Source organism: Drosophila guanche, unplaced genomic scaffold (genome assembly GCF_900245975.1).
Source record: "Drosophila guanche unplaced genomic scaffold, DGUA_6, whole genome shotgun sequence".
NCBI lineage: Eukaryota > Metazoa > Arthropoda > Insecta > Diptera > Drosophilidae > Drosophila > Drosophila guanche.
This window is the reverse complement of record NW_022995745.1, coordinates 1086635-1099603: the sequence shown is the minus strand read 5'-3', so window position 1 is coordinate 1099603 and position 12969 is coordinate 1086635. Positions and strand designations below refer to the sequence as shown.

At 46.7% G+C, this 12969-nt stretch overlaps 3 protein-coding genes across 6 annotated transcripts; 1 reads left to right on the top strand and 2 right to left on the bottom strand.

The window, feature by feature from the left end:
* Window positions 1-136: 136 nt before the first annotated feature.
* Window positions 137-3590, bottom strand: LOC117581528. 3 transcript variants are annotated; one of them, XM_034268831.1, is made up of 6 exons: window positions 3434-3590; window positions 3165-3345; window positions 1368-3101; window positions 739-948; window positions 535-671; window positions 137-476 (listed from the first exon to the last, which is right to left on the bottom strand). In XM_034268831.1, the coding sequence occupies exons 1-5, from the start codon at window positions 3445-3447 to the stop codon at window positions 540-542; spliced, it is 2271 nt and encodes a 756-aa protein (XP_034124722.1). In that variant the 5' UTR covers window positions 3448-3590; the 3' UTR covers window positions 137-476; window positions 535-539. The 3 variants fall into 3 exon arrangements, with proteins under 3 accessions (XP_034124722.1, XP_034124723.1, XP_034124724.1); XM_034268832.1 differs by having other exon boundaries at window positions 739-945; XM_034268833.1 differs by lacking the exons at window positions 137-476; window positions 535-671; window positions 739-948 and adding an exon at window positions 1054-1201.
* Window positions 3591-4158: 568 nt separating this feature from the next.
* On the top strand, window positions 4159-11023 carry LOC117580839. Of its 2 annotated transcripts, none has more exons than XM_034267579.1 (4): window positions 4159-4328; window positions 5659-6126; window positions 8716-9026; window positions 9090-11023. In XM_034267579.1, the coding sequence occupies exons 2-4, from the start codon at window positions 6047-6049 to the stop codon at window positions 9857-9859; spliced, it is 1161 nt and encodes a 386-aa protein (XP_034123470.1). In that variant the 5' UTR covers window positions 4159-4328; window positions 5659-6046; the 3' UTR covers window positions 9860-11023. The 2 variants fall into 2 exon arrangements, with proteins under 2 accessions (XP_034123470.1, XP_034123469.1); XM_034267578.1 differs by having other exon boundaries at window positions 5656-6126.
* Window positions 11024-11472: 449 nt separating this feature from the next.
* On the bottom strand, window positions 11473-12861 carry LOC117580840 (tRNA methyltransferase 10 homolog A). Its single transcript, XM_034267580.1, has 2 exons — window positions 12009-12861; window positions 11473-11951 (listed from the first exon to the last, which is right to left on the bottom strand). The coding sequence occupies exons 1-2, from the start codon at window positions 12748-12750 to the stop codon at window positions 11776-11778; spliced, it is 918 nt and encodes a 305-aa protein (XP_034123471.1). The 5' UTR covers window positions 12751-12861; the 3' UTR covers window positions 11473-11775.
* Window positions 12862-12969: the final 108 nt, after the last annotated feature.

Sequence of the window (12969 nt, the reverse complement as noted above, 5' to 3'; positions counted from 1 at the left end):
TTTTCACACAAAAATAATATAAGTCCACTCTCCTCTCTGTTTGGCCTTCGATTTTCTAGAATAGAATCGGTTCTTTTTGCTCTATTTCTTTTTTTTGTTGCATTTGTTGGTTTTGATTCACTCAAGTTACGAAAGATTCGCGTTTTTTTGTGACTTTATTAACGATTTTATTACTACTGCTGGAAAGCCGCACCGCGCACAAGCATGTGGGTCGGCGGGGTGTAGTGGTGAGACAAATGTGTGTTGCAGGCGGCTGCGGGGAATTAAAAAATAATATTTAAATACAATTTTGCACGCACACACGACGTCCGCTCGATGCCAAATGTTTTGACAAGTGGTGGTAAGCTTTTCAAGCGAATTCAGCGCATGGCTTTGTTCTGCGGTGGTGGGTAGGCAGTCAGGGAGGCAAAAGCTTTCAGTGCCGTATCGTTCCACAACGTTTGGCGGCCAGCGAAAGCTTCAAAGCAACAAAGCAGCTGAGAAGAGAGATTTTGTTTGTAAATTTAAATGATTTAACGTACGAGATGGATTTACCATTCTCAGCGCTGCTTTAGGTGCATGGCCAGCAGCTTGGTTCGAATGCGTTTGCGGTCCCTCGATATTATCTCCATGCGCTCTTTGACGCTCGTCTGGAAGAATATCAAGTGGAGCGTGCGGCTGGCCGAGCAGAGCTGAAAAAGTGCCAAAGAGAGTTGAGAAAGTTCAAGAAATAAAAGTGAGAAAATGGAAATTTCCAACCTGCTGCAGTAGACGCGCCTTCAGGCGTATGTTGCCGTGCTCCTCCTCGTCCAGACTGGTGCCGACCATCTCCAGATGCAGATTGAGCACAAAGATGAGGGTATCCCGTATGGTTTGGACCACACGCTGCACTTGCTCTGTGCGAAAGAGACGGCGCACGAGATAGCCCCGCACACCGGCATTGATGCGACTTGCCGCAGCCTCCTGCTCCTATACAAAATGGTTGGGGGGGTTGGTGTAAAAAAATTAAATTTGCTAGCTACTTAGGCGCCTCATTGATCGTTTTAGAGATTGATACTATTTATTGGTTAGTAATTTTTGCTAGTTAGTGCCACCAAATGTGTTGTGGGGGTTAGATCAGAATTTTGTTTGTTCCCTTTTGGTTCTCGGCAGTACTTGTTAAGGCACGTGGTTTGGTCTCTTGGTTTACCGCTATTTCTTATGGCTTCTCGCCCGCCCAGCGCTGCATGCGAAAGAGTATCGATTAAAGAGCAAGTTGTTAGAAAGAGAGGAAGGAGGTGAGTGCCAGAAATAGAGATTAGATTCAGTTGCAGTGCGGTTCGGTTCGGTCCGACTCCCAGGGCCAACTAATTTGCAATTCTCTTCTACGTCTTCTTCTGTAAACTCACATTGCGTCCGCGCATGGGCGTTGAAGTTGTCTTCCTGGCTTTCGATGGACTTCCCTGCTGCTGGGTTGGACCACGACTGGGCAGACGGCGAGTCACGTTTGCGGCTCCATTGCTGCTGCCTGGTGGAGTCTTCTTGAGAGCAGCACGGCCGTTACTTCCTCCGCCGCCACCCACGACGCGCTGGACTGTAGTTTTGGTTGAGACCGCTGCTGAATTTGCTCTGCCGTTGTTGCTCTTCTGGGGCATAGATGCAGCCCGGGCTTTGGGTGCCAGCGCCTTGGCTGCTGGACGCTTGCTGTTGCTCAGGCTGCTGTTGCGCAGCGGCATCTGGCCGGAGCGTGGCGTGCTCGCCGCATTAGTGCCAGAGAGTGGCTGCGGCTCGAAGTCGGAGCTTAGACTGAAAGTCTTGGCAGGCCCCACGTCCAACCCGAAGAGGCACTTGCGTGAGGACTGCTGTGGCGGAGGCGGCGCGGGTATGCAGCTGTCCGGCGTGGGTATGGAATAGTATGAGTCGTCTGGGCTGCGCGGCGACGCGGGCAGTGTGGATGAGATGGTAATGGTGTGGCTGGGGGACGGGCAGCTGCCACCACTTGTGGTGCTGATGGGCTCCTCGGCCTGCTGCTGCTCCGGAGACCGGGTGCTGGTGTAATCCGACAGCTGCTTGGACAGGCCATCGCGATGCACGGACAAGTCTATTTCCGCACAAATCTGATTGATGAGGAACTTCTGCTGGCGATCAAACTTTCCCTGCATGCGCAGGCGCTCGTCATGCTGGTACTGCACGAGCTGATTGAATCGATCTCTGTGTGTCCGCAGATGGTTTCTTAGCCCATCGACTTGGCCGGCATGGTCCAGCTTGTGCTCTTTGAGGGTGCGCTCGATCATGAGTTCGATTTCTTGGTCCATGTTCAGCTCCACTTCCACCGGCTGGCGTGCTTCTGGTTGCTGCTCCTGTTGTTGTTTCGGTTTGACGGGACACAGGCTGATGCGTGGGCTGCTGCGGCTCTTGGGACTGCGGCTCACACGCTTTGCCTTCGACTCAACCGTCTCCCGCTGAAAGTGCGCCAGTTCCCGCTCCCGCTCTCGTGCCTCCGCATCCGCCTTGCGCTGCATGTGCTCCACCAGCACCTGGGATGGCTCCTCCAGGGTGAACGATCGGGAACGTTGAACGGGGCAGACACCAGCACCGGCTCTGTCGGCATTCAATTTGACTGTATGACTCGACGGGGTCTGCGTCAGCGAGGGCTTCGCACTCGTGTCCAGTGTCTGCTGGCCCTGCCATACCAGAGTGGCGGGCTCGTTGGACGTTGATGGCAGCGCCTCGATAGCAGGTGGAAGCATCCTGCCCAGGCCTGCCCGCTCAAAGTGCAGAATGCGATTTGTTATATTGTTCAACTTGCGCTGATGCACCGTCAGCACGGAGCCGCCCAGCGACTTCAGAGCCTCTTGCTGCTGAGGCGTGGGCGGATTCACCTGAATGGTGGGTATGCTGGCATCCTGTCCATCAAGTCCAAGCGACTTGGGACGCTGTAGCATCATGCTGCTACTGCTAGGTGGATGGTCAAAGATGTACGTTCTAGTTTGCTGCAGCACCGGCAGATCCCGCCGCTTGGCCATGGAGTTGCTTTCACTCTCCTCTTGTCCACTTACAACTCTGACCGTTTCGAACTTCTTTGCCAGCTGTAGAGCCATGTGCTTGGATAGTTGTATGTCGCTTCGCTTCGTCTCCGTCAACTGAAATGAGGTAAAGTCATGCTTTAGCTGGGCCGCACCTACGGAATGCATGTAAATACTCACCAGAGGCGGCAGAATGGCCTGCCCATCGATGTGGAACCTAGAGCCAGAGCGGGCCTCGGGACTGTGTTGGTTGGGTGTGTTCCGGCCGAATATGGTGGTCGTATCGGTTGGGGTTGTGGATGTGGTTTCAGTTCCCTCCTGGCTCCATTCGACCTCTGCCAACAGCTTCTCCATTGCCTTGCTGAGCGCGGGCACAATGCCGTGACGAGGAGAACACACAAAAAGTTGTCACTAATTTGTTGAATTGCTAATTCTGGCTTATTGCTTACCGGGTACTGTCCATGCCGAGAAATTAACTAAAATGTTTGCTACTTAAATTTTGGGAGACTAATCGACCGACTTCGGACCTAAGGCAACTGAACCAAAAAACAAAAAAAGAAAATTAACAAAACACTTGGCTCAGTTGCTACTAGATATGATAATCTTTCGATGGAAATCGTAGGCAATATCGATAAGATGAATGGGCGGCGAACAACGTTGGAAAATCAATTAATTATTTAATATAAATTCATTGGTCATTTGCTTTGCTTTTTATTTTAAACGTTGACTTTGATTTCAACCAATTAGCAAGACATTGCAGGTTTTGCGAGTTAATAAGACTAGAGGGCAGAATAATACATTTAATTTCGAATTAAAATTTGAATTCGCTAGCATAAATTCTTTACATCTGCTATCGATATGGTGTGGAACTACTATCGAGATCCCAACGCCATCTCTAGGGGAGTGCGCGCGCTTAATTTTCTTCACACTCTACAAAACATAATTCAGAACCTGAGTTTGCCCAAGTAGATGTATATATATATATTTATTTAAAGTACCAATTTTAGTAAATATATCACAAAATGGATGGATTCAAAATACACGAGCGGTCGGCCCTCGTCCTCGTTCGCCGTTCGATAGCCCAAGCAATCACATATCGATTCTCAAATAGTTTTGCTCAATTTCGCGCCCCACTGACGAGCGTCAATCACGCACCATTTCTTCAATACCTCATCACCTCAATATTTCCATAAATTTTGAACTGCGCGGTTGTTGCGGAGTGTATTTTTTTGTTGTTTTTGCGCGATCGGCATTGTTGTTACGAATATTATGCATATTGCAATTACTGCCGCAAGAACTGCCTACAAATAAAGTGCAAATAGGCAAATAGTAGCAAAAAAAAAAGTATGCAAACCACACGAATTGATACATGAAAATTAGCAACAAAATAAAACTCGGACGAGAGAGAGAAAACTGCCACCCACATGGTGCTGGAAAAATGGATTGTCCCATGTGCTGTTGTTTGTCTGGGAGTTTTAGGTGTAAATTGCGTTCTAACTGTATCACCATCTCCATTGTGTGTGCGTGTGCTCCATCTCCGGGTGTGTGTGTATGTGTGTGTTTTTGTAAAGGGGGCGGGTATTGGGGGTCTGGTCTTGCAGAATTTAGTTTCGCAAAATTGCTCATTGTCTGGTAGATGCGTTGTATGGGCGCAATGTACCTTCTCCCTCCTATAGCGGGTGACTCAAGTCATATTCACTTGACATGGAACGCTTCCGCTGTCGCCCTGCCCCCCGCATTGACAAGTGTAAAAGCAAAAACAAGAAGCGCCAAGTCTCGCACATATGTAGCATATATATACTTGGATATATACATACACTCACACACACTCGCATCTTTGTATATGTATATTCTGCGACGCAATTGAAAAGACATCGAAGGCCAAACAACTTTGTTTTTTATATGAACATTTGTTGTTGTTGCCTTTTTTGTGTTAGTTTCCTTTGTTTTTGCTATTATCACAACTTCTTTTTGGTTAGGCTGCGAGAGAGCTTTTACCTCTTCTTCCTACGCGCGCACGCTCGCTCTCTCACAGTCGGCGCCAAGGTAAATTAGCTGGAAGGTATGGCACTACTCTAACTTCTTTCTCAATATCCTTGTCTCCCACACACAATTGCTGTGAAAACGATATATGCCAATATCGACACATTGCCCTCTAGGCAGTGCCTTGCCTTTATTTAAAATACCTTGCACGGTGCTGGCTCGCTCAATCTCAGCCGGTGTAATGTGACAGCGACGCGTTCCGTTGGCCGCGGCCCTCAACCCCCACATCCCACATTAAACATAGCAGAGCAACAACAACAACAACAGAATGAAATGAAAAACAAGGGAAAATGTTAATCATTCCAAGTCCTTGAAGAAAGTCGCAATAACAATATTACCGTCCATGGTGCCACAACGCAGTTGTTACTTTGTTTTTCCACAAAAATGTCGACGTTCGCGTAAAAGAAAATTGCAATCACCCCACCACAAGTGTACATGCATCAGTATGTATGAATGAGCATTTCTGTATTCGTTTTAGTGTGTGCGTGTGTGTGTGTGTGTGTGTGACGGGCCCTCAAAATATGGATTTGTCTGTTTTCAAAATTTTTTCACAAAATCGCCGGACTGTTTTGGACTTTTGTTGTTTTGGTAAAATGCCATATTTTTATGTATTTTCATTTCTACGCAGCAGCTAGCCATCACAGGGCCCACCTCATTGTGAACGTGAACTGGGTGCCACACCACAAACCATTGTGAGCCAGCAAAATCCAACGAACGGTAACGTTAGCGAAACGGTAATCAGGAAACAACTGAAAACTACGCCCATGCGCACAGCTGATTATTCAGAACCTTTCCCATCGGTAAACGGATTGTCTCTCCACTAAAAAACCAAATTGCAACGGAAATCGTAATCAATCGAAAAGAACTGTAATAGAGGAAAACCAACACCCCCGCTAATCGCGGGCGTAGTCACGAAGCAACGAAGCGACACCAAAGCAGCAAGAAGCAGGAGAGTGGACGTGTAAGAGGAAGAGAAGAAGAGTGCACCCCCACAGCACACAAACAAAACGCAAGAGAAAATGTTACAGCTTCCCCGCCCATCGCGGTCCACGCTGGAGTGTGGCCTGGCCGCCCTGGTTACAGTCTTGTTAATGGCCTGGTAAGTTGTTCTCCCAACAAGTGCATACCCCACTCCTTCATTCATTTCGCATTTCTGGTGAGAGAGGTAGGCCCAGTCGAAGGGTCCGTTAGCCTGTTGCTACACACGGAAATGGTGCAAAGAACTTGCTTTTGTCAGAAAGGCAGCGAAGAGCAGTTAAGATCTCCCAAACTAGAAACAATAAATAAATAGATATAATCTAGAAACAGCAGAATCCTTCATAAAAACATGAAACAGTTTGAAAGCAGAAAATAAAAGTTTTTTCTGGTCCCTTAATAGAATTCCTCTTGCATCGCGTCGCTTCGCGACGCACTTACAAGTAAACATTTCAACTTTTAAGTGGGTCATGCAGCACCCCGTTAGACTCCCTACCCCCCGCAGCCCAATGCGTCCATTTAAAAGCTTCGAACATTTTACTCGGTGCTGGCAGAATGACGAAAATAAGTTATATAGCCGGTGACACAAACGCTGGCGGTAACAGCCGGCAGAGGAGAGGAAAGGAGGCAGGTGGAATGGAACCAAAAAGAACGTCGCGTGCCCAATTCCGAAAAGAAACAAAAAATATATATATATGCTGCATATGTATGTGTGCGTGCATAAAAAGTTGCAGTTTTATTTTAAGAATAAATGTATGTAAATGCAGACCACTATGTAGCCATATACATATATATATACATATGTATATGTTTGTATGTACGGGTGATCTGATCTCTTTGTACGTGCTTCCACCTTCATTTTGGCGGCTTGCCCCTGCCCGCAACCTACCAAGAGAGTGCAGTTGGTATGAGTGCTTTTTACACTCACATGCACACATGCACACTTAAATGTCATTCCATGCATCATCTGCCTCCCGTTGGGCATTTAAAGCATTCTGTGTGGCGCAATTAACCAAAAAACCAAAATTGAACGAAATGAAATGCAGAGAAATTATTTGCACGGAAACAGAGCGAAGATCTAGAGATCTCTCTCCACACAAATACAAGCACAAGTACATAAATGCATACACATGTATGGATTTTCTGTTTAAGTACTGGCTAAATGTGAAAAGAATTAAAGGATTTTCCCATAAGTACCTGCCCACGACCCCTGTCCTGGCTAGATCCTTTATTGTACTCAAAACGTAGGTCATTCCAGCTGAGATTTCCAATCAATTCGTGCAAGTAGACGTTTAGCCAGTGCTTAGCGCGCGCTCTCCGCTTCCGTATTGAAACGTTACAATTCTGCGACTAATGCTAATGTATACGTTTTGCTTTTGCTGTGCTTGCCATTTTTGTATGTACATAATACATGGCAATTGCAGCAGCCGTAAATCAGTCGATCGCATCAGCAGCTCTAGAATTTAGGTTTATCTCCAGCTGCCCCGCTTCCTTCGCTTCCGCAGAGCTTTCAGTGCGATAATCAGAATAGGAAAAAAGTCAAAAAGTGCGAGAGAGATAATAAATTTGATGCCTTCCAAGACCAAAACAAGTCGTCAGCAAGAAAAATAAACAAAAGAGCAGCGGAAAAAAACAAAGCAAAATAACAACAAACGCGGGAATGTTATGAGTCTACTCTAATACCCAGTACTAAGTCATTACTGTAGAATAATTTATTGTATCAAAACTCTTGGAGTAATGGGCATACAAAAATGCCGATTAGAATCAGTATTCCTAGAAATATTCCATATGTGAGTTTCATTCCTTGGTTGTGCTTCAAGCAGGTGTGTGATGTAATGATAGGAAAAGCAGATGATCCCATAGCCCAAAAGTGTTACCACGTTTGCACCTCGCAACGAGTATTATTTACACAAAATCAATAATAAAAGTAGTAAACATATTGTCATATATCAAATAGAGAATGGTAAACATGGGGTTATCGTTTTGACTACCTTTCGACGATAAACACGCGGAGTTATGTATAGATCAAAATGCCAAAAGCTGATAATATTCTAGTGATAGGGGCACGAAAGAGTGGATAGGAGAAAGGGAAGAGCAAACAGTAGCCAATGTGCCGGAACCTTTTGTAATTCGAGATGATCAAAGTAACAGATAATGGAACACAGATCGATCGATTGCCTCCGTCAGCTAGATGGAATGTGCTGAAAGTTTATTTTGTTTTGTGCAGTGCGGAACATAACTTTAAGACAGCTTTACCGAAAGCTACAACATTGATTCATGTCGATTGAAACTCACATTCGAAAGACATTTGCTGAAAGCATAACGGACCATCAGATTAGTTAGCAAATGATTGAGACAGACAGCTGGGTGTGCTTCGGTACTTTCGGTACGCAGCGTACCGCACGGGTTCACATGAAAGGCTAATGAGAATCAACAAACCAAAAAAAAAAAAACAAACGCTCGCTGTCTTAACCAGGTTTGACCAGAACACAGAACAGAACAAGACTGGGTACTGATTATGCTTCCTGCTAGAACATGTTTCCACACAGACGCTTGGCAGCTTCAGATATTTATTAATTATTGCCCTAAACGCTGATAGATATTCGGGGATCTTTGTGCAGTTGCTCTCGAGTCGTTGGCATCTTCAGTCGAACTTTGAAAACGACTTCTTCCACTTGTACTACTCCTGCACTGTTTTTCCTACTATTTGCAGGGTTCGACCACTTGGTGTGCTGTTCCTTGGCCTTCTCAGCTACTGGCTGTACTGGACGCGCTGCAGTTTTCGCATCGTTCTAACGCCCGAGGTGCGCAGCAAGATTGAGTGTTGGGGACGGAGGGCCGACGAGTGGCGCAGGAACAGTCCGAGCATGTTCTGCGTGGTTAGCAGTGGCTGCCTGGCCACCTTGGCCGTGCTGGGCCACATCATATCTGGATCGACGGTGGTGCTGACACTCCTGGTGCTGTCCGCACTGGTCTCCACCAAGTTTAACTTTAAGCTGCTGAAGATAGAGCACAAGGCGCAAGGTGAGTGCAGCCAGATGGTGTGGCAATGCAGCAAATGAACTGAAAAAAACGGAATCCTTGCAGATTTCCAGTGGTCAGAGAAGCTGAACTACAACAACCTGGAGGCGGAGGTGGAGGATGAGTTCCTGCCCGATGTGAATGAGTCGAATCTGTTTGTACTGGAGCGGGCCAGCGATGTGGCCACGATCAGTTCACCCACAGATGTCGAGGAGGAGGAGGAGGACGAGCGCAGCGACGACATACCTTCGGAACTGCTCATACCGGACGTGATACCCGAGATCGATGAGCACTCCACGGACGAGGACGATGAGCTGGCACCCCTCTCCCAGCAGAGGCGAGAGGTGGCTGCCATTTCCGCCTCCCAACGGGTCCAGCCAGAGGTCGGCTCCTCCTCAGACATGGACTTCCGCAAGGGTCACTTCAAGCGCGACTCTTCGCTGTCCACCACCTCATCCTCGTCGGAGGAGAGCCTCTCCAAGGGTCTGCAGTTCCCCGATCACACGACCGTCGATGCCGTCGGTGGGCCCCAATTGCGGCAAATCACCTCTGGGCCCGCACACCAGATCTCCGATCAGGCCAGCGAGCTGGTGGCTTTGGCCGTTAAGAGCCAGGCCCAAGCGCTGCTGGCCAACAGTGGCAAGCTGCTGCCCAGCCTTGTCTCCGGCCTGGTGCAGTGGGGTGCGGGTGCGGCTGCAGGTGCCAGCAATGCTGTGGAGACCGCGGGGGATGGTGGATCTCAGCCACAGCAGCAACAGCAGCGGCGCATAGTCACCGCCCTGGACTCGTCCGATGAGAGTGATTTTGAGATACTCGAAACGGATGACTTTAAGTAATCATCGGTTCCGGCTTCAGCTACAGCTCCGATTTGCCGTATTATAAAGCTATTACAGTAACTACATGCATATACTACACAACACACAAACACACACACACACACACACGCTATCAGAAGACGGGACGGACACACACACACACACACACACACGTACACACACAGGCAGATGAAGTGAAGATATATCCCAGGTGGAGATCGTATCCTCCTGCTGCTGCATGCAAGGTGACTTAACTTCACCACAGGTGGAAGTCTTGGCTTAACTCTCTGTGCGTGTGGTGAATAAGTTATTGATCCTCCCCCACAGCGGACAACGTCACCAAAAGTCCCCTTGTTTGTGTGTGTGTGTGTGCGGCGTGTGTGTATAATTGTAAATGTTCAAATGTTTTTATTAGTGATCGAAACAGATAGATTTTTGTTTTATTGCAACTGACTTGCGATAGTGTGAACCCTTTTAAGTCGTTAAATAATTTGTCCGTTTTGTTTTGTTTCGACGGCCATATACGTTTACATTTAATATATATCTTTTTTTTGTGCCTGTGGTTTATCCTATTATGCTTATTATATACTTAGTTTGTACATTTGTTTGTGTTTCACTTTGCTTACTCCCCAACGACGCTAAATGCTAGAAACAGGAACAGAAATGGGACAGACAGTATGGAACATGTACATAATGTACATATCCACCACACACGTGCACACAAACACACACACACACACACCCACACATATGAACATGAATATATATGTATGTATAACTGTATGTAGATGACATTGTAAGGCCCTTAAGCTACTTAATCTGAGTTCCAATTCGAAATCAAACCCAAAAAGAACTAAAAATCAAAATAAAAGAAAATTCTGGCATAATGCAGGGCCTCCACGCACAGTGGCTAGCTGCAATCTAAGCCCACTTTCCACACACGTGTTACATGTAGCCCCCTCCCCCAGTTCCGGTGCTATTTATAGACCCATATATATATATATATATGTATTTTATACCCCAATATGGACGATATCACGTGCACAAACATAATGCCCATTAAAAGAGAGAATAAAACCAACGAAAAGAACGTAACGCAGCAACTTCGGAACGCCGAAGCTTAAATATCCTTGCAGTGCGACGTAAAGATTTTCAAATTGGATTTTGATCCATGCCTTTTGCACATTTCTAGCCTATTTTTCTGTCAAGTTTTGCTCGGTCCTCCAATTTCCTCTTAGATGTGTTTAACCATAGATGAACAGATGTTAATTGATTTTTGAAATGGTCAAATCTATTTTAAATTTAAATTGCTAAGAAATTACATATGAATAGATGTTAAATCTTTTAATTTTTGGCCCGAATCAATTGCAGTCTCTGCTAGATTTGAAATTTGAAATGACTCGCCAAACGCAGTCTTCAATCAGCTTTTGCAACCTGTTTATCTATTGCTTTTCATTTAAAACTGGTTTGATCTGGCTTCGTCTTGACTCACATATCAATCTTTACTCAAAATCCAGTAATTTGAGTTTTATTTTTTGCCAAAAACAAAGCATAAAACTCGTGAGTTTAAGCAATGTGATTGAGTTTTATTTTATAACTCAAAGCTAGTTAATAAATTCCCCAATTGGCACTGATTTCGGTCTGTAGTTTCTGCATGAAAAGAGGCTTATAAAATATAATTGAGTCCCAACTGCAAGGGTATACAAATATCAGAAATGGAAGAGTGTTAAACTGGCAGCGAGCGATCTTTGTCGGTCGCTGGGACGTCATCGTCATTGCACGTTGTAAATGTAAAAATATGTTTTATTATTACTATTATTTGCACTATGTATTTTAAGTTGTAATTTAATTTGCGAAACAAAACTAAATGTGATTTTATAAAAACAAGAGAAACTAAAATAAAAATCAAAAAAGACCTCAAAACGCTGGAATCGGGGTCAGCTGTCGGTCTTCGGTTCAACCTGGGATTCGGTCTCGGATTCGGAATTGGCATCCAGCTCCTGGCCATTGCTCGTCGTCGTCTTGGCCTTGGCGCCCTTACGCATTGGAATCGTTTCGAGAATGGCCGATGTCCAGTCCTGACCAGCCGCCACCTTGTTGAGCAGCTCGAACACTTGAATGTTAGGGAAAATGCTTAAATGGATCGAAATTATCAAATGCCACTACTAACCATGGTAGGTGCTAAGTACGGAGCGTGTCTTCATGTCCACATGTTCGCTCAGCGGCAGGCGGGCTGTGGTCAAGCCCGCCTCAGTGGCCCGGGAGTGGCAGAGGCCCTTGAAGTGATTGTGATCGACAAGGCCGCCAATGACATAGGTACAGTCGGGCTGCACCTTATCCAGCAGTGTGTCGGACTCACAGGTGAGGTAAACGAGCTTCGGCTTTTCGAACAAGTCGGTGTGGTTGCGATCGAAGTGGTACTCCACGTTCCAGTTCTCCCAGCCATCGTTCTTCTTGAAGCACTCATGGATGTGGCCGTTCCGCTTGATTCCCGTGAAGTGGAGTCGTCCCGGCTGTGCACTCCGCCGGTTAATGGTGTAGATTCGGAGGCACTGCTTCACGCACTTGGCTATGTCACGCTCCTGCATTAGGTCGTCGTAGTCCAGATCGATGGCCACACTGAAGGTGGCCACCCCGTTCTCTGCGATGGTCACCTGACGGCGCTTCAGCTCCTTGCGCGAGGGTCCTAATCGCACAGGCAATCCCTGTTCCTTCGCCTCCCTCCGCTTCTGTTTCTTGCGTTGCCGCTCACGCTCCCGCCGCAACTTTTTCAGCTCCGCAAACTCGGCCAGTTTCCGCTGCTTCTTCAGTTGGTTCTTGCTCTGCGGTGTGCCGGGCGTGGTCCCGGGACAGTTGTCCAGGCTGAGGACAGCCGGCTGGAGCGGTGTCTGGGTCTGTTCCGTGGGCTCCATGGTTTCTTTCTCTCTCTCTCCTATCCTTAAGATAGCCACAGAGCACGCGTTCTGGCGAATGCCAGGTAGCCGAACAGCTGTTTCCTAAGTATCGATACAAAATCGTTATGGCCGTAAGACACATATTTTGTCGTGGGTGGAGTGACTAGGTACGGATCACGTTTTTAGCCGCTAATTGGATAACTGCTAATACTGAGCTTTCACGCAACTCTAAATATG